Source organism: Tyto alba, unplaced genomic scaffold, assembly GCF_018691265.1.
Source record: "Tyto alba isolate M040663 unplaced genomic scaffold, T.alba_DEE_v4.0 Super-Scaffold_38, whole genome shotgun sequence".
Lineage (NCBI taxonomy): Eukaryota > Metazoa > Chordata > Aves > Strigiformes > Tytonidae > Tyto > Tyto alba.
In genome coordinates this window covers 21,737,406-21,764,934 of record NW_024881313.1, presented here as the reverse complement: position 1 = coordinate 21,764,934, position 27,529 = coordinate 21,737,406, and the positions used below count along the sequence as shown (strand labels likewise).

At 37.6% G+C, this 27,529-nt stretch overlaps 1 protein-coding gene across 2 annotated transcripts in view; it reads right to left on the bottom strand.

The window, feature by feature from the left end:
• Positions 1–27,529, bottom strand: part of SPAG6 (sperm associated antigen 6) — a 37,861-nt gene that overhangs the window by 4,814 nt on the left and 5,518 nt on the right. The window contains exons 3-11 of one of the 2 annotated variants that reach the window (XM_042802169.1): positions 21,242–21,408; positions 17,513–17,696; positions 10,635–10,840; positions 9,566–9,739; positions 6,997–7,149; positions 4,479–4,670; positions 3,173–3,289; positions 2,933–3,063; positions 327–437 (exon numbers count right to left, since the gene is read on the bottom strand). In XM_042802169.1, coding sequence (XP_042658103.1) covers positions 2,962–3,063; positions 3,173–3,289; positions 4,479–4,670; positions 6,997–7,149; positions 9,566–9,739; positions 10,635–10,840; positions 17,513–17,696; positions 21,242–21,408 — 1,295 coding nt within the window. In that variant the 3' untranslated portion in view covers positions 327–437; positions 2,933–2,961. Of the gene's footprint in view, positions 1–291; positions 438–2,932; positions 3,064–3,172; positions 3,290–4,478; positions 4,671–6,996; positions 7,150–9,565; positions 9,740–10,634; positions 10,841–17,512; positions 17,697–21,241; positions 21,409–27,529 lie in introns of those variants that run through there. The other variant, XM_042802168.1, reaches the window with a different exon arrangement.

Below are 27,529 nucleotides of genomic sequence, written 5' to 3'. Positions count from 1 at the left end.
GCAAGACCGACTTTTCTTCCCTGTTTCCTGCAACAGCCTGATTATTTGGGCTTTGTTTACAGACAAAGAAATTTGATTCCAAAAACAATTGGAAAAGAGAAAGCATTCAAAAGTATGTGTCTAGAGGTTGTCTTACCACTGGGGCAGTTAACCAAATGTTATGCTGTTTTATTAAAAACAAAATTCATGTAGAAATTAAATTAGTATTTTAAATCCTTGCTTTGTGTAGTAGCTGTGAAAAACATCTAACAATGTTATAAGTATTAATTTTTTAAATTTCGTTTTCCCTACCTTACTATTTCCTCTGGATAGCAGTTGTTAATGGCGTTGATATATTCCTGGAGAAGTGACCCAGGTTCTGCTTTTATTTCTTGAACCTTTTTAAGTCCACCAGTTGTTACAAAGAGACGACGTGCTTTACTGTCATGTGGTAACACCTACACACAGAAAAGTACGTTAAAAAAATATATTTTCTTTTAAAGGAATCTCTATGCTACTAGGCTCAAATATTGCTTATCTGTTTTTAATTTAGAGGACTGATAAAATGGAACATCAGAGGTACAACATCTGTAATGACTACTGTATTTTAATGTCCAGTTGTTCAGGAAAAAATCATAACCCAGCCCTTTATGGTTATAACAGAATTTCACATGTACTTCAATATATAACATATATAAAAATAATGAATTGAATGTTTATCTTTACGTAAATAACATCTCTTGAATTATTCCTATGGAGACAATAAGATTGTGGAGATTAAATAGATAATAAAACCAGAACACTAACGTGGAATAACAACAGCATCTGTTCCACTTAAACCAAGTTATTCAGGTCTTTTATGTCAATTCCCACAGTTTAATTGTACAGCAGAATTTTATATCATTATAATGATCTAGTATAGATTAATGCATGAAAACAATACTGAGAATTGTTGCAAGTGAACAATGCAGCCTTGAAGCATTACATGCTACTATTAAATTCCTAGATATTAAAATCCTACAACACACTGTGTAGCCATGGAAGCCTTTTACAAACACACACACAAAGCAAAAATGTGAAATTTCTGCAGCCAAAGGGGATGAGAAGCAGAAATGATCAGACAATACATTCTGCGCTCCCTGAGTGATGCCAATATGCAGCTCTGTCCAGAGGACGGGAGGGAGGGAAGGAGGGAAGGAGGGAGGTGGGGGCTGGGCCAGGCAAGGGAGAATGACAGCATGTAGTCCATAGGCCCACAGGGCTGCAATAATATTAAAAAAAAAAAAAAAAAAAAGAGAGAGAGATAATGCAAGACATCAGCTTCATCTACAACAAAACCAGACAGGTTTAAAACCAACTCTGAGACTTACATACTACGGGGGCAAAAGCATTTTGTAAGCCTTCACGCTGGTCAGATAAATCAAGCCCTAAATTTGACTGTATCCCAGTGTAAAACAAGAGCCTCAAAGGAGGAAGGGATTGCCTAAAAGGATGAAGGAAAAGGATGATATTTCTGCTTTGCATATGGGCAAACAGCTTTAATTTCTCTCGTCCCTCTAGGCTGTACAAAATCAACAGACAGGTAAAGAAAAAACAAGGGAACGTAGAGACTTCTCCCCATTACATGCTCCATAGAAGTGTCAGGAATAACTGTGATTGTTTCATTGTGGGAACTGAAGAGATGGCTGTTTCCATGTATCTCCCACAAGAACGAGCAAGGATAGAGGATATGGCCCCTTCCCTGCCTTCCTCCTCCACACTCTGACTCCCAGGCTGGATAAGACAGCAGAAAACTCTTTTGGAAGAGGCCCTAAAGCCAGACCACACCTCTGAGACACAGTCCCTTCCCCCAGTCTAAACTGAGACAGCACAGAATTGCACAGACTCTGAAGATGATAATACTAATATGACACAGTCCAGCACCAAGAACGGTTAGCATCTCACTCTGAAGCACAGCTTGAAAATAAGGCTTTTCCTGTGCTATAAATAAGCCCACAGAAGTAATACAACACAGCTCTAAGAATAGGAAATTCCCAAGCTATGGTACAGGAGAGAAAAATGCTTTTACTGCAGCAAACTTAATTTTAAATGTATACTTCAGAAAAGCAAATGCCAGGTAAGTATAGTTTGTTTAATACAATGTAGGAGAAGAAAAATAAAACAAAACATCAGCTGATATGAAGGGTAGAAAACCACTCCAACAGCAAACAACATTCAAATCTACATACTGGGTAACCAATTACTATGCACTCAGCTCATTAATAGCTCCAGTCAGCACAGAGAAGCCAAAGGCACTGGGTTCTGTGCAAATCTCCCATCTTTGTACAGACTTAGCAAGAGGACAGGACAAACCTAAGTGTGGCAATGTGATCAGGAATCTAGACTACAAACAGTAGTGCCTCCAGATCTGTGGTAATCAGAACTGAATATAAAGAGTGTTTTACTTGGCTGTTTCCAGAAAGAACATCTCACTAAGAGAGACTGGTATCCTCTGCTAATAGATTACACTGCAGAGTATTGCACAGAAGACCACTTATAGTTGAGCAGGATTCCCAACAGCTGGTGACTATTGCAGACACTGGAAATCTCCTGATTAGTTAGCAATTTCTTAGATAATCAGAAATATTTTGATTAATTTGTATCACTTCTTATGTGCTGCACTCAAATCAACAATGTAACAACAAACAGTTTCAAATTTTGAGAGGGATGAGAAAAGATTTGAGATTTTTACACTTACCTAATTGAGACTGAGAATTAATGAGGATAAAAGTCGTGAAGCCTTTATACTCTACATTATTGTAAAATACCCGATTTAAATCACTCCTGTACAGACAGCCTGTACTTTATCTAAGACAGATGTGACTGGGATTTATGTGATACATTGGCTCAGTGAAAATATTTGCATGTGAGTTAATATTCCACTTAATCTCAAGAGGCAAGGAAGAAAAAACACCTTGCTTATAAGCAACTGTTTTCCCAGTCTTAGGATGAATTACGGCAGGTTCCAGATGAAACAGTATCCAGCTTTATCAGACAAAAGAATGGGATGCTCCAAACTGCTTCTGCAGGGGATGCTTGAGGATCCTGAGAAAACAACTGAGACCTTTAGAGATACTTCATTTTTGGAAAGATAGCTTCCTGGCTAAATGGAAAACAATTAACATATTACTCAGCAACCACAGCCTTTTCTTACCTTACTAAACTGCCCAACAATATGTTTCAAAATATTGGGAGGGGCATCATGCAGTAATGGTTCAAGTGCTGGAAGATACGTGCATTTCTGAAGGATGTTCTTTAAGGCTTTTTTAGTCTATTGAAATGCAAAATAGAATTTCTCTGGTAAGACATCAATGAAAACAACAAGAATTCATGTTATATATCACTGAGGTCTGATCAAAAAAGTAAATTGATCAGAATTTTCAGAGAGCATTTTCTGAATAAAAAGTGTATCAGATCACTTAATAAATAATCAATTTTCTACTTAGATTTATTAAACCTCAAAACCTACAGTGCATCATATTCTTATTATGTTACCTACAGTCAAAGTAATGGCAATTTTCCTTTGACTACAATGGAAGCAGAAGTAGACCCCTTAAGTAAATTGAAGTATTGTAACATAAGAAGAAAGCTAAATCAAAATACATATTAAAAGACTGTATTTTAGAAGTGGCTTACTAGGGAAGTCTGCTGGTCTGGGATAGCAAAGTGCACTACTGTCCAGGCATGGAGGGAAAGAGAGTGAAACAGCTGTACATCAGTGCTTAGTTTCTGAAAACAGACTCAATGTTAACTGCTACAAGCAGTAATGACCTTCTTGGGTAGGATAATAGGTACAGTTAGTCTAGTCTTGATATTTTGGTGACCACCAAAAACAACTATACAAAAGTTATTTTACAGATCTGGAACATTATATTTCAGTGGAATGTACAGAAGAGTAGCACAAAATGGGAGACCATATCTTGTCATATCATACTCTTCAGCTGGTTCACTTACTGACACTCAAAAATACAGATCACCAAGCTGCAACTCTACTATCTCCCACACAAGAAAGGCCCTAAACATGAACAGTTGCATATTTTCAAGAGCAGAGCTTTGAGTATTTGTTAGTTTTAATAAAAATGTAAGCAAATCTACTACAAGGACTATAATATTTTGTACAAGAGCTTATACTTTAAAAAAAAAAAAAAGTAATTATTAGAAATTAGACACTCACAAGAAATTATAGCATTTATGGGTGTATGCAACTGATCTAAATTGGGAAGAAAATGAGGCATTAGACTGCTGTGGCTGTACCATATGATTTGGTGTGCACCACATGCACACCCATTAGGGCCGGTCAGTCCTAATAAATGACACACAGCCTTCAGACACCCTACACCCAGGAAATCTGTGACTCTATAAACATCAATTAAAGCATACAGCATTTAGTAGTTTTTAAGCACTTATACCTGTTGATTATTATAAATATCTCATACAGTAGATACTACAAATATACTTGCTTTCATTTGAAGATCTTCTGAACTACGTGTGTCCATATACATAGCAAGTAGTGTGGGTAGCACATTTGCTACTGCAACAGCACGTGCGTGCTCAGGGGTATGTCTTCCAACCTGTCCCAAAGCCCAAGCAGCTGCTGCCTTAATATGATCTTCATGTTCTTCTATCAAGCAGGTACACAGTGGTGGTATTCCCTGTAGCATTAATCAAAAGTACAACTTTTACAAGTTTACACCAGGGAAGGACAACTTGAAACTGATACAGACTGTGAGAAAATGTTTCTGTATTTACACCCTTCTTCTAAAATAAGCTATAAGAGAACGCATGCCAGTGGTGTCATATTTTTACAACATCATGACTAGCAAGAATTTTTAATCTTAATAAATCTAAAGAAAGAGAGAAACAGACTCAATATTCTAAGTCAGAAGGCAGTTTGAACTAACACACAAATTTAAGGGATAAAAGGAATACATGACAATTCAGGATCTACAAAGAGTAAAGACTTCAGTTTTGACGGACTGACCATAGAAGAATTTGAGTGCTTATGAATCTACGCAAGCAGTTTAAGACCAGAAGGTGTCAATCATTGACTCTCTTTTTTTTTAATCCACAGCACTAGATTTCAATTTCTCAATCTCTTCTTGAGCCCAGTAGTTCACGTTTGGCTCATGCAATCACTTCCAGAAAGGTTTTAACTCTTGAAGACATCAAGAAACGGAGAATATCTCACTCACATCCAGCTGTTACTGACGTTCTTCTGGTTCAGGGTCACAGTCTTTATCCTTTCTCCACAGGATTATGGAGCTGCTTAGTAGCTGGTATTTTATGTCAGGATACCTCAATAGGAATCATTTCATGCTACTTTAGGTAAGACAAGGCTATTAAACCTCTAACTAGAAAACCTTTTTCTCCACTCCAGGGGTCATTTTTTAGTCTTTTCAGCACACTCTTTGGCTTTTTTTTCCAAGATCCTTTTCAAATACAAACAGAACTATATGCACTAGTACTACAGATACATTAACTTTTCTTTTCCAATAATGCTTCATCTTCCATTCTTTAATACCACAAAGGACTGAATTGTCTTATTTTTTGCCACTGCACTATAGCAGAAGATCACAATGAAGTGTTTGTCCAGTATGACCCCAAAAATAATTTTTCAAAATTCATTCTTTCCAGGATACAGTACCACAGAATGGAGCTATCACTTTGCATCATAACACTGTAGGTGTGCAACTGCATGTGGTTATGACACAGTGCATTTCTTTCAGATGGTTCCAGTTTACCAAGCCCTGTCCTGAGCACTATGTACCACTCCACAAGCTTAGTTTCCCCTGAAGTACACTTTTTTCAAATGGGTTTTGAGTTTCTTTTGTGGATCATTCATTAAAATATTTAATTTCATGAGAGTTTGCACAGATCCCTACAAAATCTCTCACTGCACTCCCATTCAGTTACGGTAGCAACCATTATTATTCTTCAGAAATTTATCACTTAGGTGCTTCCTCATGAGCTTAATTCTGGATTCATCCCACTCAATGTCAAGCACTCAACAGCAGGAGCATCTTTGCTCTAGGCATCCCTGAAAGTGGAGAGACCGAGACACATCCAGAGGCAAAGGGCCTCCAGAATGGGCAAGGAAAAAGCGTCTATTTCTTTAGTTTACAAATGCAGAAGAGCATTTTTTTGATCACTCCTATCTTTCCTGCATACTTATTGACGTTATGTTGTAGTAATTTCCATTTTTTAACTTGCATTCCTACTAGAACACATTTCTGTTCCTCTGTTTTTATCGTTTCGTTGTTTCCACTCATACAGTGTATTTTAAATGACTGACATAGTGTGAAAATGGGCCAACAATGCTCAGTGAAATTACTTCCTTCTTCCTGTCATTAGTTAGCATTATTCACATCAAAATATTACATCAGGCACTAATTTCACCTGTTGCGAATATTGCAAATTCTCTCCCTTCTATATCATTGCCCAGCAGAATGTATTTAAACCTGAAAATGTACAGCTTATCTCATTTGAAATGTCACTTGCACAACTGAATCAAACCATATAGATTAGAAATTGAGGTCAAGTCTGAAGATTTCTGTTGCAAGACTACTCTAGCACTACTAGCAGAGTCATGCTAGTGCAATGAAGAATATGCCATTAAACATTCTTGTTTCTAAAAGGGTTTTGATGTATCCACAAATGCCCATTTTAAGAGGAAACAGACCACAGAAATTCACTAACTTCTTTTCTGTACTCATGCAGAAAAATCATGTACTGTAATACAAATGGATGCTCAGAAACTAATCCAGGACATTTTATAAAAGGTTCAACTTCATAAAGACACACTGATCAGGTTACCACATAATTTCAGCCATAGCAAGCAGCAATATTTGGAGAAAGTGCATTCATCAACAGCAGGTATATAATTCTGTCACAAAACACATTCTCTGGCTATGTTAATTTGTATCTCTTTCTCAGAATACTACTGAAGAATTATAGGAAGATGACAAAGTGATAGCTAACCTTGGAGACAATCACTGCCATTGACAGGTTCTCCGAATGAGCTGCTACATAACCAAGCATCATGATGCCAGGCAGTCTGACAGTCCCTCTGCAGCTGCCAATACAATCAATCACAGCAGCAACTCCACCTGCATTTACTATAAGCTGTGAAAGCTGAAAAGATAAATGGAAGAGATTAGATACTGTGAAGTATCAACAGGCATAAAGTGCTACATTAGAAAAGTCTTTAAACGTATTGCTCCCGATTTACAAAATAAAGCTGGAGTAAGGGTGATGTATCATACAGACTGTTGGGCACTAAGTGCAGCATAAAGTTCTCAGGAATTAAGCTGTTTTGATACTCTGTTTTTGATTGACTTTATTGCAAGGAAATCGTGACTCTGAATTCTTGATGCTGTATAGCATGGAGTGACATATTCTCAACTCCATTAGCATACACCAAAGAAATGTGCAAATGACAGCCTAATACAAGAATGCCCTTGAAGACACACCTACTGAGCGAGATATTCTTTCACACTTGTGCCCGCTCATTCCCAAGCCAACATCATATGTTCTGTGCAGGGACAGGGGGAAAGCCCCACTCCTGCTCTCAACTGCATTCTGACTGACCTCTGCGCCATAAAAGCCTTTATGGATCCCCCCACCGAGGCATGAAGCCAAAGCCAACTGTCATGGATGTGCAAAACTGACTTGGACTACACCATTCTGTCATGTTAGGGTGCTCTGAGGGAGGTGTCCAGGGAACACACCTGATGAGTGTGTTTTGCCCCAGGACACCAAATTACATAGCCTTGCTTATAAATTATGATCAAGCGATGCAACACGTTTCTTTCCAGAAGGTATCGCTTCTCAGATCACTTGAGGGACAGCAGTAGAATACGTATGATATCGACAATGCATAGCAATTAAAATAATTTCCTACTATGATTATTTTCTTCTACCTTGTTAGGTATATCCCATTTTTCCCAAAGATCCCAAAGCAAAAGAAACATGTTCTTAAAAGTCAAAATTAAATTAACAAAACTGAGGCATATGGACTTCCAATCCAGTTGATTTCTACAAAAACGTGAAACCGACCTTTGCCTTAGAGCCTTTAAAAGGGGATTGTTTTATTCATGAAACAGATAAATTTTAAAGTTATTGCTTAGGAAAAACTGTTCACATGATTATGAGCTGCAGCCAGTGACAACCAAGTCTGATGCCTAGGCACAGCCATGTGCACTTGGACACACAGAGCTCCTGCACAAACACGCTCCCCAGTGCTGTGACCCTCAGGCCCTGCTGTGAGCCCCCCAGATCCTGACCTTCACGCACATTTTACTGCATATGCAGACCCAGAGCCGAGATCCAAAAGCCACAACGCTCACATGACTGACACAGCCAGCTCCTCGAGCAGTATCGTTTGCCAATCTGTCTCTGCTGCAACATGTGTTGCTTGAATAGAGTTGCTCAGAGATGGAGAGAGAGCACTGTCACTCAAGTAGAATGTGGATCGTGACTTCCCATGGGGAGTCACCAAGATACTTCCTACAGCTCCTTTGGATAGCTGCTAGAACAGCCAATTCCCCTTGCATGGAAGATCCTGTACCAGCAGCTCTTCTGACTTACCTGCAGTCTTCTGAGTCTGGCCTCTGGCTTCTGACTCTAGTGCCCCTCTTTGATAATGATTCCTTCACTTTTTTTAAGAAAGTGAAATTGCATTGCTCATGAGGTACAGAGAGAAAGCAGAAAATATGACAAGACTGCAACCTTTAATCACCAGCATTTTAAAGACTAGTAGGCTGAAGAAACAGCACAATATTCACATTTAAACACTTCTCAATTGTTAGGCTAGTATCATGATTTTGAAATGGCTGTGCTCAGCATTAGTGTGTTCCACAGACACATTGCTTGTTTTTCATTCCAGGTTCATATTTAGGGCCTTTTAATTATCTCTGTGGTCTGACAGATTAACATAGTTATAATTATTTGGTTTTCCTGTTTATTTTGTATTGACTTTGCCAAACATCCCCATCTTTCTGTATCAGTTATTGGTGAAAACACTGCAAATGCTGAGACTCAAATTACAAACACAAGCTAATAAAAGAAACTACCATCAGTTTAATAATAAATAAGAGAATTTTTGACCTTCATTGTCACTGGAAAAAAATAATTAAACTGTGATCCCAGCACTCCAGATGATTTTTTTAAAAAGACACACACCATCTATTATTGTTAAAGGATGATCTTGTCATTTATTAGCTGCTATCATGTCTTCTGTGAGGCTTTTCTCATGATATTTTTAATATCTAGGACTGACAATACTGTCAGCCTAAAACTCCCTCTCTGTGCAGATATCTTATGGAATGAAGTAGCTAGGTATACATGATATGATTCCCAGTTTCCTAACACAATTCATATTCAATACACATCTCATAATATCAGCAAGCATTTCCATATTTTTCCAATGAGCATGCCAAACAGCTATTTGCCCTCCCTTTCGAAAAGCAAATGACAGAATAATCCTGTATTTTATTTAAAGTGTAAAATCTAATGATATGACCTTGTATTTGCATTTTCAAGGTTTTACCTCAGGCGTGTGCTTTGCTATCTCTCTAATTAAAGTTGCACCATTTTTCTTGACATATTCATCTGAGTCCTTCAGGCATGTGAGCACAACTGGGAAAATTTCTGCTTCAACCACCAACTCTGCAAGATCCACCGAATGCTTTGCTATTTGGCTTAGAGCTGACAGCACCTGACGCTAGTAAATAAAAATTGTTATAAAATCAATAGTACACAAACATCCCACAACACACACTCCTCCTGCACACAAAAATCTATTGCATCAAGGAAAACAAAGCAGGATAGGGAAAACAATTACAGCTATTTTACAATTCACTGAGTCAATTCATGCATGAATATAATGGCACAGAACATTCGCTGGTTCCTGAATAAAAGTTTCTCCTTTGTTTTATCCAATTCAAGCTTGCTATGTATTAAAAAAGAAAAAGAAAACACATATAATCTAAAACTATAATTTAAAATTTAGTGAAATCTGTAGAAAGTATCTCTATTTGCATAAGTTTGGTCTGTCAGAGCTCATATTAAAGAAATTTTATCTATTTGTTTGAAGTGGCATTTTTATGTTGTCTTGTGGTTTTTTTAGAGTAAGACAGAAAAATTATATTAATAAGTAATTTTTTTGTCAAACTAGTGATTAAACCTTCAACAACAACAAGCTATTCACATCAGCACATTCTAGAATACAATAATACATTTAATATTAACTAGTTTATAGTATAATCTTAAGTATGCAAAACCTTTTTTTTGTAACTGAAATGTGCAAATTTTATCTATTGAAAAGATCTGTTGCATTCTTCATATACTACATAATTCTAAAAAAAAAATCATACTATTCACTTTAAAGATTAGTTTTAGCTGTTCCTCACAGAGCAGCAGTTTTTACCCAGTAGCTAAATCGGTGAATAAACTAAATTGGTTCAGAACTCTTTGTCACTAACTATGTAGTTACATTTTGATTTTGTTAATGCCCAAAACAAGAGCTTCCTAAATCATTACGCACATTAGTGTCTTTGATTCAATATCAAGTAATGACTGGTATAATGGAGATTCAAAAAAAAAATTTTTAAATGTACCTTCAGTTTAGCATCAGGGTTCAGGATCATCTGAGCTAAGTGAGCGATAGCTCCTGCATCCACTACTGTCTGTGCTAACTCTGGAGAATGCTTTGAAATATCACTGAGAGTTGAAGCTGCAATCCTTTTCAAAGCAATTTCTGGCTCCTGGATACAGAGCACTAAAAGAGGAACAGCGCCTGCATCCACCACAGCTTGTGACAGTTCTGTAGGTCCAAGGAAAGTAATTAAGTGAGTATGGGTGACTGACCCTTGTGCAAGCCATTTTTCACCCTGACAGATACAGCAAAGGAAAAAGGGGAGGGTGTAGTTCACTGTCTCGACATCTGCATTTCAAATCAGCCCTCCTGGTTTCATAAACCGCGTGGACCAATCCACAACTGAAAAGAATGCAGGTCAATAGATGGACCCCCATTTACATGCACACATTTGAAGTAGATTAGGCTGAAATGGTTTGTTATTCTGTTTTCTTTTTCTTTTTTTAAAGTAAGCAGATGTCAGCTGTTTAAACCCTGGCTATTCTACACTGATCAATAGGAAAGCATTTTATGCATGGATAACAACAACACAGAAAGCCAAAGTACCAAAATTTTACCAACCACCTAATTAGAGAGCATTTTACCCTCTTTAAATGATAAGCAGATATTAGCATAGATCAAATGCCAAAAACAGAAATACAAAAAGCATACATAAAAGATTTATCTTACATAAAAGATTGGAAAAATGGAACTTGCTGATCAAAACTAGGTTTTGCTACCATACATAGGACAAGACAGAATTTATAGTTTAATGACATGAAAATGTTATCATACACAATTAGACAAATGAGAAATATCATCAGTGGGACATTGTATGTCTGAGATTAGTACAATACCCTTAACTAACTCCACCTTAAATAAAAAAAAGGAGAAAAAAAAAAAAAAAGAAAATCTGAGCATGTGATTAGCTGACATGGACAAAAATTACACTATTAGAAATTCATTAGCTCTCTCTATGTACGCAACATTAAACAGAGTCCTAAAATAAGAATTACTGGATATCAGAAGCAAAATTTATACTACAATCAAGCAGTGCTATTTTAAAATAGTGTTGAAAAAGTGGTAAAAATCATGGGGGATTCAATAATCTATTAGGTTCTTAGTTCAGTTTTGCTACACCTTATTATGCATATCCATTATTATCTTTAACATTTATCTTGACTTACAGTACCATGGCAACATATGGCTGTTGTATTTCAAGATTCTAACTTAGCTTTTGATTTATAGTCCATCCATAAAGAGATTTTCATACCAAGAAAAATATAGCATACTTCATTAAATATACATAGACTAATATAGTTTTTCATGAAATCTCTAAGTCATGTCATCATTACATTGTTAATATAAAAATAATATTCCTGACTAGATTTGTTTTCAATTAGTAAGTTATAACCACACACTCCAATACATGTGATAAGTCAAATATTTACACTGTATATTATTTTATGATATAGTATTTTAAAGAAAGTATATTACCTCACAAAATAATAATAATGCAGTAATTTCTAAACTAATACTAACTTAACCCTTCAAAGTTCACTTTTCAAATAACTATTTGACTGAAAATGTAGAGTGTGCATCCTCCAAATACACACAAATCATAAGATTTCAACAAAACCCAAATGCTGTATCTTCAGTTTCACAAATTCAAAATTAAATGCACCTGAAACGTATCTGAAAACAAACCTGAAAATTAGATAATCAATATACATAGTATAACCTACATTCAGCTTTTCATGGAAAAAGCCATACTTGATTTCTTCAAATTGTATTTTGATGCTGTACACTGACCAAGTGGAATACATTACGAACTACTGACCAACAGTTCAGATGAATCCATCCAACTGTGCCTCAGAAGCAACTTCAGGGCAACCAACTCAATTGCCTACAGTCTGCTAGGAGATGCCAATATCAGGAAAATCATTTCAAGAGGGACAGCATGCTACTAGAAGAATAGGCTGCTCTGATGCCTTATGAGCTGAAATCATGAAGTTCAAGTAGTGAGACAATGAGCAATACTTTAAGGTAACAGCTATGCCCAGACATGCAAAAGTAACCATAAAAGTTATTTTAATAGAGCAAACTAAATCTGAGTCAATTTAGATCAGCTCTTGCTGTTAGAAGTCTGATATCATTTAAATACTGATGGTTACTGTTGGTCACAGTTAATTAAATGGTTGTTCTTCCAGTGGTGTTTGTAAGGTTCATAGCTAGTAACTTACCACATGGAGGGCTGGACCATGTGTCAAAGACAGACAAGCAGTAAATGGACTGTCAGTAAAACAGGAAAGTTGAGGCAGGGACAAAAGAAAATACAGATCTTCCCATCTCATTCCCCTGCAAACTCAGTCCAAAACTACGACTCTAAGTATTAATGATTCTATGATAATTGTAATTTTTTTTCACCTCAAAAAGAGGCTCAAGTAACCTTCCCACTTGGTAGAACATTTTTAATTCAGACTGTACACCAAAGGATCCATGAACCTTTGCTACCCAATTACAAAACACAGAAGTGAAAAAAAATGAACGCTGAAAAAGAGTTAAAAGACAAAATACAGTTGTCAAGAATAAATGTTTAAAAACAAATATTCAGACAAAGAAATTAAAAGAGCTGGAACAAATTACAAAAAGATTCTTCTGAAGACTATGCCAAGACTGCATCATAAGGCAAAAACAAGACCAATAACTGAAGAGGAGAAAGACAGCAGAGAAAAATGAATTTATTAATCTCATCTAATTCCACAGAAAGTTATGAAAACTTTGGGCATGGAAATTTAGTTTGGGGTACAGATCAAGGAAGCTGTCCAACTGCATGATAATAAAGTAGAAAATGTTATTCTATATCTGCTCAGAGACAGGAGAACTAAGAGTCAAAACCCACCATAAATTAGTTGATTTTGTCCAGAACAATATGAGGAAGATTTTAGCAAAAGAAGATATGGCAGACATGAAGACAGACTGACATGGTGATAGAAGACAAACAGATAAAGGAAGACTTTGGAGTTTAAGCCATTACCAGTTCAACTAGAACTAGAGTTGCTCTGATTTGTCTCAATACAAAAGTACTCATCAGGGACTAAGAAATTAATTCAAAGTAAGTTGAGACCTAGGTATGAGTTTATGCAATCAGAAAGAATGGAAAGTGAACAAAGAGGAATCAATAAGATTCTGACTACATGCCAGCTAAAATCAACGGGAAGTCTTACAGGATTGATCTAAACTGGTTTAACGTGTTACCAAAAAGATGTCCATACTAATGTTAACATATTGGCAATAATAGTATGGATTAAAAAAAAAAAAAAAAAAAAAAAAAAAAAAACAACGTTAGGGAGAAGAGATAAAGGTAAGAAAGTGAATGTGTGGGTAGTCCCCAGAAAAAGAAAATCAGCTCTGAACAAATGCCATATTCACATAGTGAAGCAGCAGCAAAACCTTCCTTGCTTGGAAACAAAAGCAAGTTTCAGTCCAGATCAGGGTTCTCAAAACCTGCTGTGCTGGCAGGTGTATCCACAGGAAATAACAGGTTTTGACCAAAATAACCACCAACACTATATTTTTCTGAGGACTGCATGATCAAGTAATGGCCACATAGGAAGGCTCTAATCCCCACAAGTAGTCCAGAGTCTGCACTTCAAAATCACGGGTTTACGCAGACCACTACAACCACAGTGATAAAGGTTCCACTGAAACCAGCTGGAAAACTTTTCATCGGAAGGATGAAGGTCATTAATCACAGAGCAAGCTTAGATCTTGGAGTAAGACAAAGTTACTGCTAGACTTAAATCACTGAAGAACTGAGCAACCTGGTCTAACCTTGTAGCTGATCCTGCTTTGAGCAAGAAGATGGACTAAAGACCTCCCAAGGTCCCTTCCAAACTGAGCTATCCTATGATCATAAGAGTACCACTGTATGACAGAAAATAACCGTAACTCTGCTCTCTTATGCTCAAGTATAGTGTTGTTTATTTTTGTTTTCCTGCCAAATTAAAATGTGCTGAAGCAGGTAAGAAATGACTAATAAATTACACCTTTTATGTATGCAAAGCAAATAGAAAGCTAAGTTATTTGCATGTCTCAAACATAAGAATTTTACATTCTAAAACTGAATGTAAGTAAAAATGCATAAAACAGTCTTCATGGACCTGATGGTATTTTGATGGTATCTGAAACACTTTACACTTTCTTTAAATACAAATAGTAGAAATAATGAATGGTAAAGTTACAGCACACTGATCTGTATACTTTGGAGTAAGACCAGTGTCTGAAAGTCAGCTCAAAGGGATCTTCAAGAAAGAGCAGAACTGCAAGAGCTGTTCCTAAATTTTGGAATCTGACTTGGTAAGATTTCTAGTATCTAGAAATCTCATAAAACATCTGTCTTGACCTAAAATCTCATAGGCCTTCCGGAGACATCTGTCCACAGAAGAACTGCATTTTAATAGATTGTTGTATGAAGACAGTGGGGAACTTGCTAACCAGAGTATGTTTTCATCAGGAAAAAAAACAAAGTCTTCAGTTCTCAGAATGGAAGTCTTTTCACAGGAACATACACCACAGTTCCTAGAGAGCAGCTTTACCAGGTCATGGATGGAATTTCTGATTAAAAGCAGAGACACCCTCCCATTGCAAGCAGTTATTGCCAAGCGCTGGGAGCCTTTGCTTGCATTCAGGGAGACAAGAGGTTCACATCCTGCCTAAGGCAGATCAGGACTTTAATCTGTCTCCCACATACATCCCAGACATATGCCCTAATTACTGAACTTTTTTTGCTGGGGCAAATAAGCCTCCCTACCTCCACAGTCTTTTCAGGGGAGAAAAAAAAAAAAAAAAAATCTTCTCTTAACATTGTCCCAGTTTGGAACTGAAACAATTTTTGAAACTGAAAAACCTTTCGTGGGTGGGGAAAACCGTTTCACACCCAACTTTATTTTTAGAGTTTAAGCTGTAATATATGTCCACAGACAGTCAGTGACAGATAATCATAACTGCCAGATTTTGTCAACACAAGCATGTGAGTCTAATCCAGAGTTTCTTGAACAGTAAACACCAGATGTTGATAAAAACAGGTCCATCTATCTTTGTATCCCATCTCCAACAATATCCTGTTGCAAAGGCATGCTTGTAGGAGTGTAAGAAACATACCATGCACAGAGCGATCTTTCTTAAGTGTAACTCCTCTATTTTCAGTAATCATTTTGGAGACTTCCTGTGACTGTATTATAGAGGAAGGTAAATCCCCCAAATCGGCCACAGCTGGGCAGAGGAAGAACAATTTTTTTCAGGTTTTTGTTTTCTTTTGGGGTGGTTTGTTTGGGTTTTTTTAACTGACTACATCTAGTAATCTGTCTATGTCCCGATGCTTGCAGCTTGGTAACACTTGCAATTTCAGGTTAATTTCTGAAAATGCTGTTCTTATTGCTGGCATATATTGAGATAAGACGTGTACCCATTCGCTGTAAGTGAATAAATAATTCATAACCATGAAATAAAAATTTGTACAAGGAGTTTGTTGTCTTCAGTACCCCCACATTACTTCCATCTTTGCAGACAATGGCCTCACAGAGTGAACTGGATCACCCTAAAGATCAGCCAGCATTCATGCAGTGAATAGCATGAAGGGCAGCTGAAGTGAGTCAATATTGATTTACTGGCATAACAAAACTACAGAAATGTTTATGTTAAGAGTAACACAGATACACATTTATACTACATACATTTATACAAACAAACACTTTCAAATTACACTTAAACAAATATCTTTCAGATGGAAGCAACAATTATTTTCCACCAAGGGTAGGATTCAGACCCAGTGACCAAAAGATAAAAGATCTTTACAACAGAAGTGGCCCTAGAATTAATTTGTTCCCCAGAAAAAGCAGTCTGTTAGGAAGTTGTTGACAACTTTGGAGTCTGTCCCTGCAAGTTAACCCTCTCTTTAAGTGGGAAGGGGAAATCCCCCATGCCTTCTTGCAGTTCAACACTCCGTATTGATTAAAAAAAGAAGAAAATCACTTCCAAATTCAGTCTATGCACATTTCAGAGCCAAAACCAAACTCATGAGTTAATGTTATGATCCTAGAATAAGTTTAACTTTAAACAATATGAACACAAACCATTTCTACCACCCTTTCCAGCCAGCAGTTTCTTCCCTCAGTTCTTTGATTCATAGCTCTAAACTTTTACTTGAACTATATAAATAGCCAGTAAAAGAATTATCAGCCACATGGATCAGCTTTTAAATAGGAACATGACACTGCCAGGGAGTTATACAACTGCTTGTGAGACAGCAGTGAACTGCTCGATATCAGATTCCTAGGATCTATTCCTGACTCTCAGAGAAGAGTGTGGTCTACTGGCTAACAATAATATAGTCAGTGCAATGAATTTGGCACATTTATCCTGCAGGCAGTGCTGTAAGCTGAATTAAACTTGTTTCTGCAGAGGCTTCTCCATTTTCCTATGTACACAAAATAAGAACTAGTATCGAGCAAATGAAACTTTGTTCCACAGTAAAAGTTACACAATACATAAAGATTCTGAAATTTCTTCATGAAGGAGAACAAATCAGAGTGTCCCTTCCTGGCCACAGGCCCAATGCATCTCGTCTTAGAGCGCCTCTCATAACTAGGCACTGCTGGTATCAGATATGCCATCTTCCCTCAAAAGATACAGTATTGTCAGATTGGTATACTTAGAATAGATTTTTATTCCAAATTTAAAACTTTATAACAGTAGAGAAGAAAAAGTATCTTGTTCTATTTATGAACATTACAATAATGCAATTTATTGTAAGTCTCACACAGCATTAAGCCGAAAGATAATACATGTGAAAACTGTTACCTGAATTGTGTCGGGCAATATACCCAAGTGCCCAAGATGCAGCTTCTTTGACACCAGGGTCAAAATCTTCCAAGCAAATCACAAGCATTTCCAGTGCTCCACACTGAACTATTGCCTGGGCTAGCTGTGGAGAATGTTTACCGACTGCTCTTAGCACAAATGCAGCTGCTTTCTTGTAGAAACGCTATGCAAATCAGAAAAAAAATTAAGAAAGGGACCAAAAAAAAAAAGCTTTTATTAACATTAAGTAGTTCAAAGCATAATACAATACAGACATGCATAAATTAGACTTTTTTAGTAGCAGCAATATCTCATACAGATCCAAACGAGGACCCCCAAGCATCACACAATGAATCTCCAGTCCTTCTTTGAGACAGCTCACAATCTAAAATTTGCAGTAAGTGCATAACCAAACAGAAAAAATGAGAGGGCTAAGAGGATATGGGGAAAAGATAATAGTCAAGATAAGTCTGTTTGCTTAAGTGAGTAGTGAACGATAAGAGCTGCAAAAACAATAGCTCTTAACATATTTAACCAGATTACACAGGTTAGGCAAGGCAAGCTCCTAAAATAGTTCTACCCATCTGTGACACTTGCAAATTTTCACAATTTCTAATGTACATACCCTCACAACATCTCTATGAGAAAACGTTGCTTATATTTACAAACAGGAAGCTGAGACACAGAATTAGATCCAATAAAACAGTTTAGGATTTGAATCCTGAAATGTCTAAATACTGCCTAAGCTCACAGTTAAGATCATCCCACCAAACATCCACCACTGAATGACCCTCAGTTTTGACCAGGCAGCCTGCAATTTTACTCCTGCATGTGTTGAGAAACAGCACACTTTTGACAGCACTAAGCACTTTGGCACTTCTGTCATAACTCCAAGCAAAATCCAGGCACTTGTCTCAGTTCCACGTATCTCGGTGCTGGACCAAATCCACATTTTGAGCATATATATGGTGCTGCACACATCATGTGGTTCCATGTAAACTGCAGTGGTGGTTGTAGTTTCTTCTAAAAGTACAGTTAAAGTCTTCTCCCCAAAAGGCACATTTCAGTCTCCTCCTGCAGTTTCACAACCATCACTGGGATGTTGAAACTGAAGATTAAATTTCCCCCCCTGCCTTACACTTTCAAAATCCAGAGCCCAGTTAAAGTACTCTAGTCAGAGACAACCATGTTGTGATGAAGACAATTCCCCTCCCTCCTGAAGCCACCATGCAGCAATGAGTGCAAGTTTCACTGGGACGCAAGTAATTACTGCTACGTCCAGTGCCCAGAGTATGCAGTTGACAGATCATCCCTATGGACAAGCTCTAGAGGGCTCCCTCCGTGTGCCAGCTGGCTTTAATCTCATTCCAAGGTGTCCAACTCTCCCCTGCTCTGCACAGGGAGCCTGGGCATTTTACAGTGCTAGATTCCTACTGTCAAAGTACCCAAAACTTAAACAATACAAAGCCCACATCCCTTTTGGATCAAGTCCAGAGAAACAAAGAACCACGTGAGTGCTTTTGTGCATCCTGTAACGTGCCCAAACACCTTCAAAAGTCTGATCTAAAGCTCTAATGTATGGCAACACAGGAGTATCTGCAATGTCTCCACAGGAAATAAAACGGAGCCAGGTCCACTCCCTGGCCCTGAAAAGTGACACAACATACCATATCCACCCACCTAAACTCCTCTTCCCTCAAAGCACACTGACCTCATCTATACTACTGGAAACTGTCCTTGAGTTGTGCTATCCCCTAAACCATGTCCAGGCATTGTCAAGTAGTCTGATGTAGTAGTTAGCATTGACTAAAACCACATCAAAGAGCACGTTAGCAATTAAAGAATATAGTCATATTCCAGTGCTCAAACACATGCCCTGGCCTTCCTCAGTCTACCAGTAGTAATCTAATTCCTTAATGCCAAAAATCCAGTCTAAATTAAGGATTACAAGCAAGTACATTAAACATAATTTACAAGCAAAACATTAAACATCATTTAAGATGAAAAGTTAGGGGAAACAATATAGACGAATGGTCAAATCCCTAACTAATGTAAGTTACAGTAAGTTTTGCTGAACTCAATGGAGCTACAGTTGTTTACACCAGTGTATGTCTGTGCAAATATGGGTATGTTATTTCTGTTAAGTAATTATGCCCCTGGCAAAGAAAAACACTTCTTTGTATTTATTATTCAAAACACATTTATTTACAAACAAACCATATTCACAGGCACAGTCAGAACACACTGTAAAACTGTATTTTGCTCAGTTTAATTGACAAAACATTGATCTGGGGTGTGACCCTGTAACTGTTCTCCATAAATCAGTAGAATCAGTATTTATTATGTGCTCAAAGAATCTGCTCCTTAAATATCGATGTTGATACATGAAGAGTGAGTGGAATAGAAACTTATCTGGGGTGGGTTTTTTGCCTATGGGAAGTAACAAACTGCATGCATTGCTAAACTCTGCATGAACTGGATAATGAGTTTCCTTCACTTGCCCTCAGTCATCAAGGCATAGTAGGCTTTCCATGACCTCACACTAATCTTGCTGCTGCCCCAAGTGATTCTGAATTATAGCCACCTCAATGTAAGCAACATGGAAGAGATAAATCAGGGTGCTCTCAAGCTAATTTAGTGAGGGCTTTGAGTTGCAGCAGGGGGCTAGTTTCCAAACCAAAATAGAAGATAAAGAGTTTTATTCCCCTTCTTCCCTTAAAAATAGAAATAAAATAACCAAGATGGTTATAAACTTGTCAAACTAAAATGTTAACTTTCCTTCCATACTATACCAGTTATCTTGATATTAAGGTTTTTCTGTAGCTTTTTTTTTTTAAAGATTAATTGTATAGGCAATGACTCATAAGCATAAAAAAATATGCAATGAGTACTCACATTTATGCTTTCCTCAAAAAACTGAAAATTAAAATATACAGCTTTCCAAATTATATTTCCATTGAAACCCTACTTCTCCTAAATCTAATAAATCAAAACTGCAACTTAAGCATGGCTGTGATATCAATGAATTTAACTCTCAGCTGCCTCTTTTTCTAGTTATTAAGGACCTTATTTTAAAGTATTTCTGTTAATCTAGGCTAGGATCACTGGAAAAAAAATCAAAGCTGGAATATATGCAAAACCGAAAGAAAAATGGCAAGGAGGGAGGAAAAGACCACCAGATTTATTTGTATTGCAACTGTAACTGCACTTTGTTTGTTCTTCACAAATACGAAGATTAAAACCTTCCACTGTATTTTCCTGTGTCAGTGGTTTGATATTTCTCATGCTACAGATTTCCAAAAGGCTATGTTTGGAGATATTAAGTATTTCATTACAGAAGTTTAGTTTTTTATGTGTATTTTACAAGTGTTCAGTATTATCAACAAACCCTAGTCACTTAGCACTACAGCTTTCAAATTGTCTCATTTTTAAAGAGGGACCTTTTATAAAGCATCATTCAACATTTTAAAAATATAACAGTGCCATAAATGTATTTCCTGTAGTGCAATAAAAGGTAAGATGATATTTTAAAGTCAAGCTTATTTGAAGTCAGACTTAAGCACACAGTACACATTGATCTCTCAGGGGTTCAAACATACATGCTGTCTCTGACTTCAGTACATTTATTGCTATATTAGAATAACAGCAAATAGCTGACACAGAAAGATTTCCCTTTCCCTGTGCAATAGTTAAAAAAAATGATTACTTAAGAAAACAATGATGCCTTACATTCTGCTCAGACAATGAACACACGAGCTGTGGAAGAATGTCTCCCTTCACGACTGCCTCTGCCAGGTCATCATTATAATTTGCAAGTCTCCCAAGAGCCAAAGCAGCAGTCTGTTGAATAGTTGGGATGACATCCAGCAAAAGAGGTCTCAGCAAAGACATTACACCTGAGTTACACCAGGAAAAGAAAAGCCCATTTGGTAAGCAGAAATTTTTCTAAACATTTGCCTTTATTCATAAAAAAAACTATTAAATGATTCTTCCAGGTAATAAACACTTGTAGGAGATCCAGGTGTTCACTGAAATGAAGTCAGTACTTGGATAGCACTGCTGATGCATAGCAATGTTTCTGCCTGTTTTTCATAGGTACAAAACACTTCTAAAATATAAAAAAGTAACATGTAGAAATAAGCGATATTCAAACATCTATAAAATATGTGTCTTAAATTATACACAAGAAAACAAGGTATATTCAAACATATATAAAATGCACGTGTTAAAGTATGCACAGGAAACTATCTGGAAGTCCTGGTAAGCTGACACTGGCATGTCACTCATTCAGCATGCCAGCAGAACTTCTCCACTGAATTACACCAAATTACATTTCATCTATTATAAGCAATTATTGATTAGGGGACCAATATTCATAATATATTACACTCCAAATGGAAGAGTTGAATATTTTCTTATCATGTTAATATTTATGATGTGTTTTCACTGATGAGTCCACAGTGTATCAGTTAAACATAACAGAAAATAAAAGTCCATTCTCTAAGGTGGTCTTACAATACATACTTGAAATTATAGGTGAGGTAAGCAGCCGTGACATGAACCATTAGCAGATAGGGCCTAAGAAAGTCCTTACATGAATAAACATCTGGCTAAAAGTAGGAAGTGGAAGGAGTAAACTTTCCGTTCTTGCAATAGGAGGGAGGAGGTCACAGTGCAGTTCCATAGGCCTTTGTGATGGGACATGTGCTATTCAGTATTCATCCATGGTCTGGAACAGCATGAACGGCGAGATGAGACTTTGCTGGTGACTCAAAGTTACTGGTACAGAACTAGAGACTGAATGACTGGATAACAAAATGGCAAGTGAAACAGATCACATAGTGGGGAGCCAATCCCAGTGATGGACCCCAAACAGATCGCTGCCACCCAGGAGAAACATCTCAGTGTTAGAACAGACAGTTCTATGGAGCTACCAGCTCGTTGCTCAATAGCAGAGAAGAAACTTTACCCACAGAAGTATACAGAGCACTCAGGATTGTTTGGAAAGGAATAGAGGCCAAAGCAGAGGCCATCATCATGCTACTGTATAAATCTATTCTACATTTAATACCCTCCCCGAGAGTAGAACTGAAAAAGGTTCACTGAAAGGCAACAAGGATGATGAAAGATGACCAGTGTATGTGGAAGCTCTTCCTACAGTTAAACTACGACTCTTCAATAGGGATACAAATGAGATCCACAGGGTACATTAAAAAAAAAAAAAAAAATGTTTGTAAGGTCTAGAAGGGAAAATTATTTGTATTGCAACTCTTCGAAAGTGATGTCCCTGTACCAGCTGGCTGCATGAATCAATACCTCTGAGCTTTATATCTCAGCCAGAAAACAACGCTCTGAAGATGCAGAAGTGCTACAATAGAACACCAAATACTCAGCTACAGTCAGAAACCACCTTATCTGCTGACTCAATTCTTCCATTACATTTTTTTTGCTAACAAAGATAAAGATTTAGCTGGGTGACTGTGGAAGAAAGCAAGACCTCCCTTCTCAAGGTCTTGTGTGGTTATAAGTACAGAACAAAGGTGTTTTGGTGTGACAGTCACACAACAGTAGGACTACTGCCTAATGGCAGACAACACCCAGGTGTTGAACAGGCACATCATGACAAGGAAAAGCTGAGGACTCTAGAGCAAGGAATTGTCCAAAAGGATGAAGGCTATAACACCTTACACCCATAGCGTACTTCTGTATAGAAGGGCACTCTGAAAAGAAAAAAAGTAAGTTGAGCAGCAATGTAATTCTCACAGAGAACATTTATTTTAAATTAAAACCAAATTGCTCCCAGCAAGGAGAAAATAGCGTAAGAATCTATACATGTCTCTTTCAGAGTGGTGGTGGAGGGTAAAACTAACCATGGAGGCCATGCTGACCACTAATGAATTTATCCTAGGAAGGTCAATACTCCAGACAGAAGCTGCGCTGCCGTGAGAGGTATGGCCTCCCAGGATGTTCACAAGTCAAAATAACACAGGTCTCAGGGGCACACACAGTAAAAGCCAAAAAGTAAAATGAAATTGTGATGTTTAATAGCACTTCTGAAGTACCACAAATGGCTCTGTGGCATGCATTAATTGAACATGTACATGTAGAACCTATGGAAATAGGTCTGTAGCATAGCTGCAGCCTGCTCACACTTCTGTCAGCCTCACTGGAAGATGAAAGAGGCCTCTTGCATACCAACAGACAAAAGCTAGATCCTCCAGTATTATAAGATCAATGTGAATTCATTTAGCACTTTGCAGAAATCACTACTTCAGAATGCGGTCATCATACTGACATCTCACAAACTCTCTCAAATCACAGGTATAGTCCCATTATCAAGTTATGCTTCATATCAAAATGCACTAAGTACCTTCTATGACAAATTAAAAGTAAAGACAAATAAACATGCGAGCTGGGGCCAACCCCATACATCACCTATAGTGAGTTATCTTCTAGCAAGTCACCTGCACCCTCTTTGGGAGGGCATTTTCTTGTCCTTCCCTCTAACATTAATTGCATGGCTGAACAGCTGCTGAAATTCCTAAGGGGACATCATGCTCTTCTGACTCTATTTACACTCAAGGTATTTCAGTAAAGCAGAACCAGTTAGGAGTAGTACACCTGCATTTAGTTTACAGATAATACATTTGAGCCCTTAAGATAATATGAAAATAAGTTTATTAAATAAATTTAAAAAAAGGGGAGGGGGGGAAGGAAAAAAGAATTACTAATATAAGAGACTGTTAGAAGTAGTTGAGGGAGAGGGAAAGGAACACTTCAGTGTGACCCTAGAAAAGCCAAGAGCCTGATGGGTGGGACATTCAACCAGGATGTAGCAGAAAGCTCAATTCTGGTGACGGTCTCAAAATCCAGTGAAATTTAAACAGACTAGCATCACTTTGCCCAGAAGGAACCTATGAGCTAGATCCAGACAATGTGACATGTTTCTGGCCTACATGACATACCTAAATACTGCAAAATGTAAAACCACATTTAAGAAATTTTACATATACATATGAGATGCTTTGAGTTGTCCCAAATATAAGATTTGTATCATTTGTATTTTCAAGATTAGCTGATACAGGTTTCACTTTTAGAACAGACTAAAAAGCCTTGAGCCTGGAAATGCTTTGAAGCAGCATGCCTCCCCATGATCAATACCATTCATTTCATGGTAGTATAAACCATGTAAAGCTTGGTGATGACATTTAAGTGTCAGCACAAAACATTCTACTGCAAATTTTTTTCAGCTGATGAAACTGAAGGTGAGGAAAGAAATGAAAAGTGAAATGGGAGTTACTGTTTGAAGAAAGGATGCAAGAGGCTAAATCAGGGTTGAAAATAACAGTAAATGGATGGAAAAGGTTCAGGAATAATAGAAAATGTGCTGATCCTCTAGGAGGCTGTGTTTTCCCAAAGTGATGTCTGAATGTGAGAAAAGACAGTGAACAAATAATTATCATGACAAGAGCTTTGGAGGAACAAGAAAAAGAAAATCAATTCCTGTTGCTGTACAAGCCTTATATTGACATCAAATTAACTGAGAATTGAGAGAAGTGTATAGGCCTAGATTATGCCTGTGCACTGAACATAATTAAAAGCTTCTACTTCCCACCTTCTCTAAAACTAGTTTATTTCTCTGCATCAAGATGTTATCCATCATCTCTGACTACTCTGCAACACCAACTGCTTGAGCAGTTTTCACCACTGTCATGATTTTTATATCTTCAACAAACAAACAAAGAATATTTCTTTCTTTACAGCACTTAGAAAAAATAAACAATTCTGAGAGCGTTAAAACAGCTACAGAGAGATTGTATAGTCTCCACTAAAACACCTACAGGAAAACCAAGATGTCCACCCTTCCTTCTATGACTTTTCAAGATAGTGAGGTGCCCGACACAGGAGAAGGCTTTCCTGTCCTGAACCCAACCCAGTTCCTTCTACCAGACATCTGTATTTGAAGACCTCCCCTATTTAATCTCTTCCTTTCTTCTGACTGTCCCGTCTACAGCAAAGTCTACCCCTCTTCTCTAAAGAGGTCCAAGCCAGGATTCCTATCAGCATTTTTAATTAAACTCAAATTTATTTAACATTATCTTAGAGCAGGAAAATAGGTAAGAACCTTCCAGCAACTTTCCTTTACCTCCACCATTCACGCAAGTGAACAGGGCCATACAGAGCAGGGAGTAGCAGTGTCTTGCTGCAGAAAACTTTACAAGAACTCTTTGGTCTTCTCCTAAATAAGTCTGTTGTGACAGAAGTAAGAAATTCATTAACTCTAATTCAAAGGCAGCAACACAGAAAGTAAACTACAAAATAAGGCATTTAGACCATTGGACTAGATTTGTTTTGGAAGAGTTCCCACTAGCAACTCAGAAACAGGGTAACAAGGAATTACTGCCAAATATTCTCCCTTGCACCATGGAACCTTGACTGACCTTGGGCAAGGAACTGTTCCCTTTTCTATCCTCAGTTTCCCTTTAGAAGCTGAATCACCCTTGACACACACTTCTCAAGTGGAGCTGTTGTGCACAGGCCTGATGCACTTTCTTTTAGCAAGTAAGTGCTGGCTGCTGCCTATCTGGAAAAACAAAACAACAAAACACTCAGGGCAGCAGCAGGTTCCAAGTTTTTTTCATTCCAAGTTTCTGTAGCTAAACAAATAGTTACTATTCTGGAGATAACAATCTTCATTTGGTCATTTTGATTTCTTGAGAAAACACACCTGGAAGCCATAGAGAATCCCCCTATTCTCCTATCCCCACCAAACCCTTGTCAAATTTGAAGTCACAAGTCAGAGAAACATCACTCTACATTTTAAATCCTCTCCATTTCTGCACTTGAAGATGGTCACTCCTACCCTATTCTCCTTCCTTAAAAACAATATTTATTTCCATTTTGAAATGTAAATGTGGAAAAAAAAAAAAAGTCATTCTATGCTAGTGTTGTCTCTGGACATGCTCTTATCTCGAAGATGCTGTCCTTCTAATTTGTGCTTTGGATCAAATACAATGTCTTTAATTTTTCTGTGTTACACTAAGAACATTCACCAAGCTAACATTAGCACTCAAACATTCATCATATCACCTCGATTTTTTCAGGGCTCCTGATGTCAAATTCAGCTGATTTAACAAGGAAATAGAATGGAAATTTATTTCTGCCTCACTCCAAGTCCCTATTTTCAAATACCCCTTCGTAGAAGCAGCACAGCAGCAGGTTTTAAGAAGAGTTAAAACAAATTTCCCAGAAGAACAGTAGGAGAACTTTCACACTCACTTCTCTTGACATAGCCTCGTCCAGAGACAATGCAGTATGCATGTCTCAAGTACGTACTTGTCAAGTGTGGCTCACCCCAAGAAAGGACTCCTCACTGTGACAGTTCCTACAATCCTTCAAATATCAAAGGGAACACAATCCCACAACTACAGTCCTTCAAATATCAAAGGGAACATAAATACAGTTTGGTAACAGAGACTCTGGGTAATCAAAGTAATTCATACAGCAGTTACCAGATGGTGTGGGATATAATGCTGATTCAGTTTGACAGTGGAGCAGGAGATTTCTGAAGGACCAAGGAGCAATAAGTTTCTCCTCTTTAAAAGCTTATCTGGCTGATCATTTCCCAGACCCCATTTCTGCACTAATGGAGCAGAACTAATCCTGGTCCAAGAGGACTGTGTTTCTGAAAATGCCCCACACAGGGGCTAGTTAGTGGCCACCACGCAATCCTTCACAGACACACCAAGACCAAGGTGGTCACAAGGAGATGCTTCTTTTTAATGGCCACTTGTTAAGATGAGACTGAAGTTCCTAATAAATTCTGGATTTGAAATTTTACTTGCAAATCTCCTCCAAATGGGCCAGGAGGCTGATGAAGAATCCTGGAGCAGTTGAGCTTTCAGTTGATTGAGTTACAGAAAGAGCCAGTCCTCCAATTTCAGCTGCATTTACTTTCTCCTTCTCTGTCATCTCTCTAGTACTCTCTTTAATACACAGCCTCCTTCTTCCCTTCAT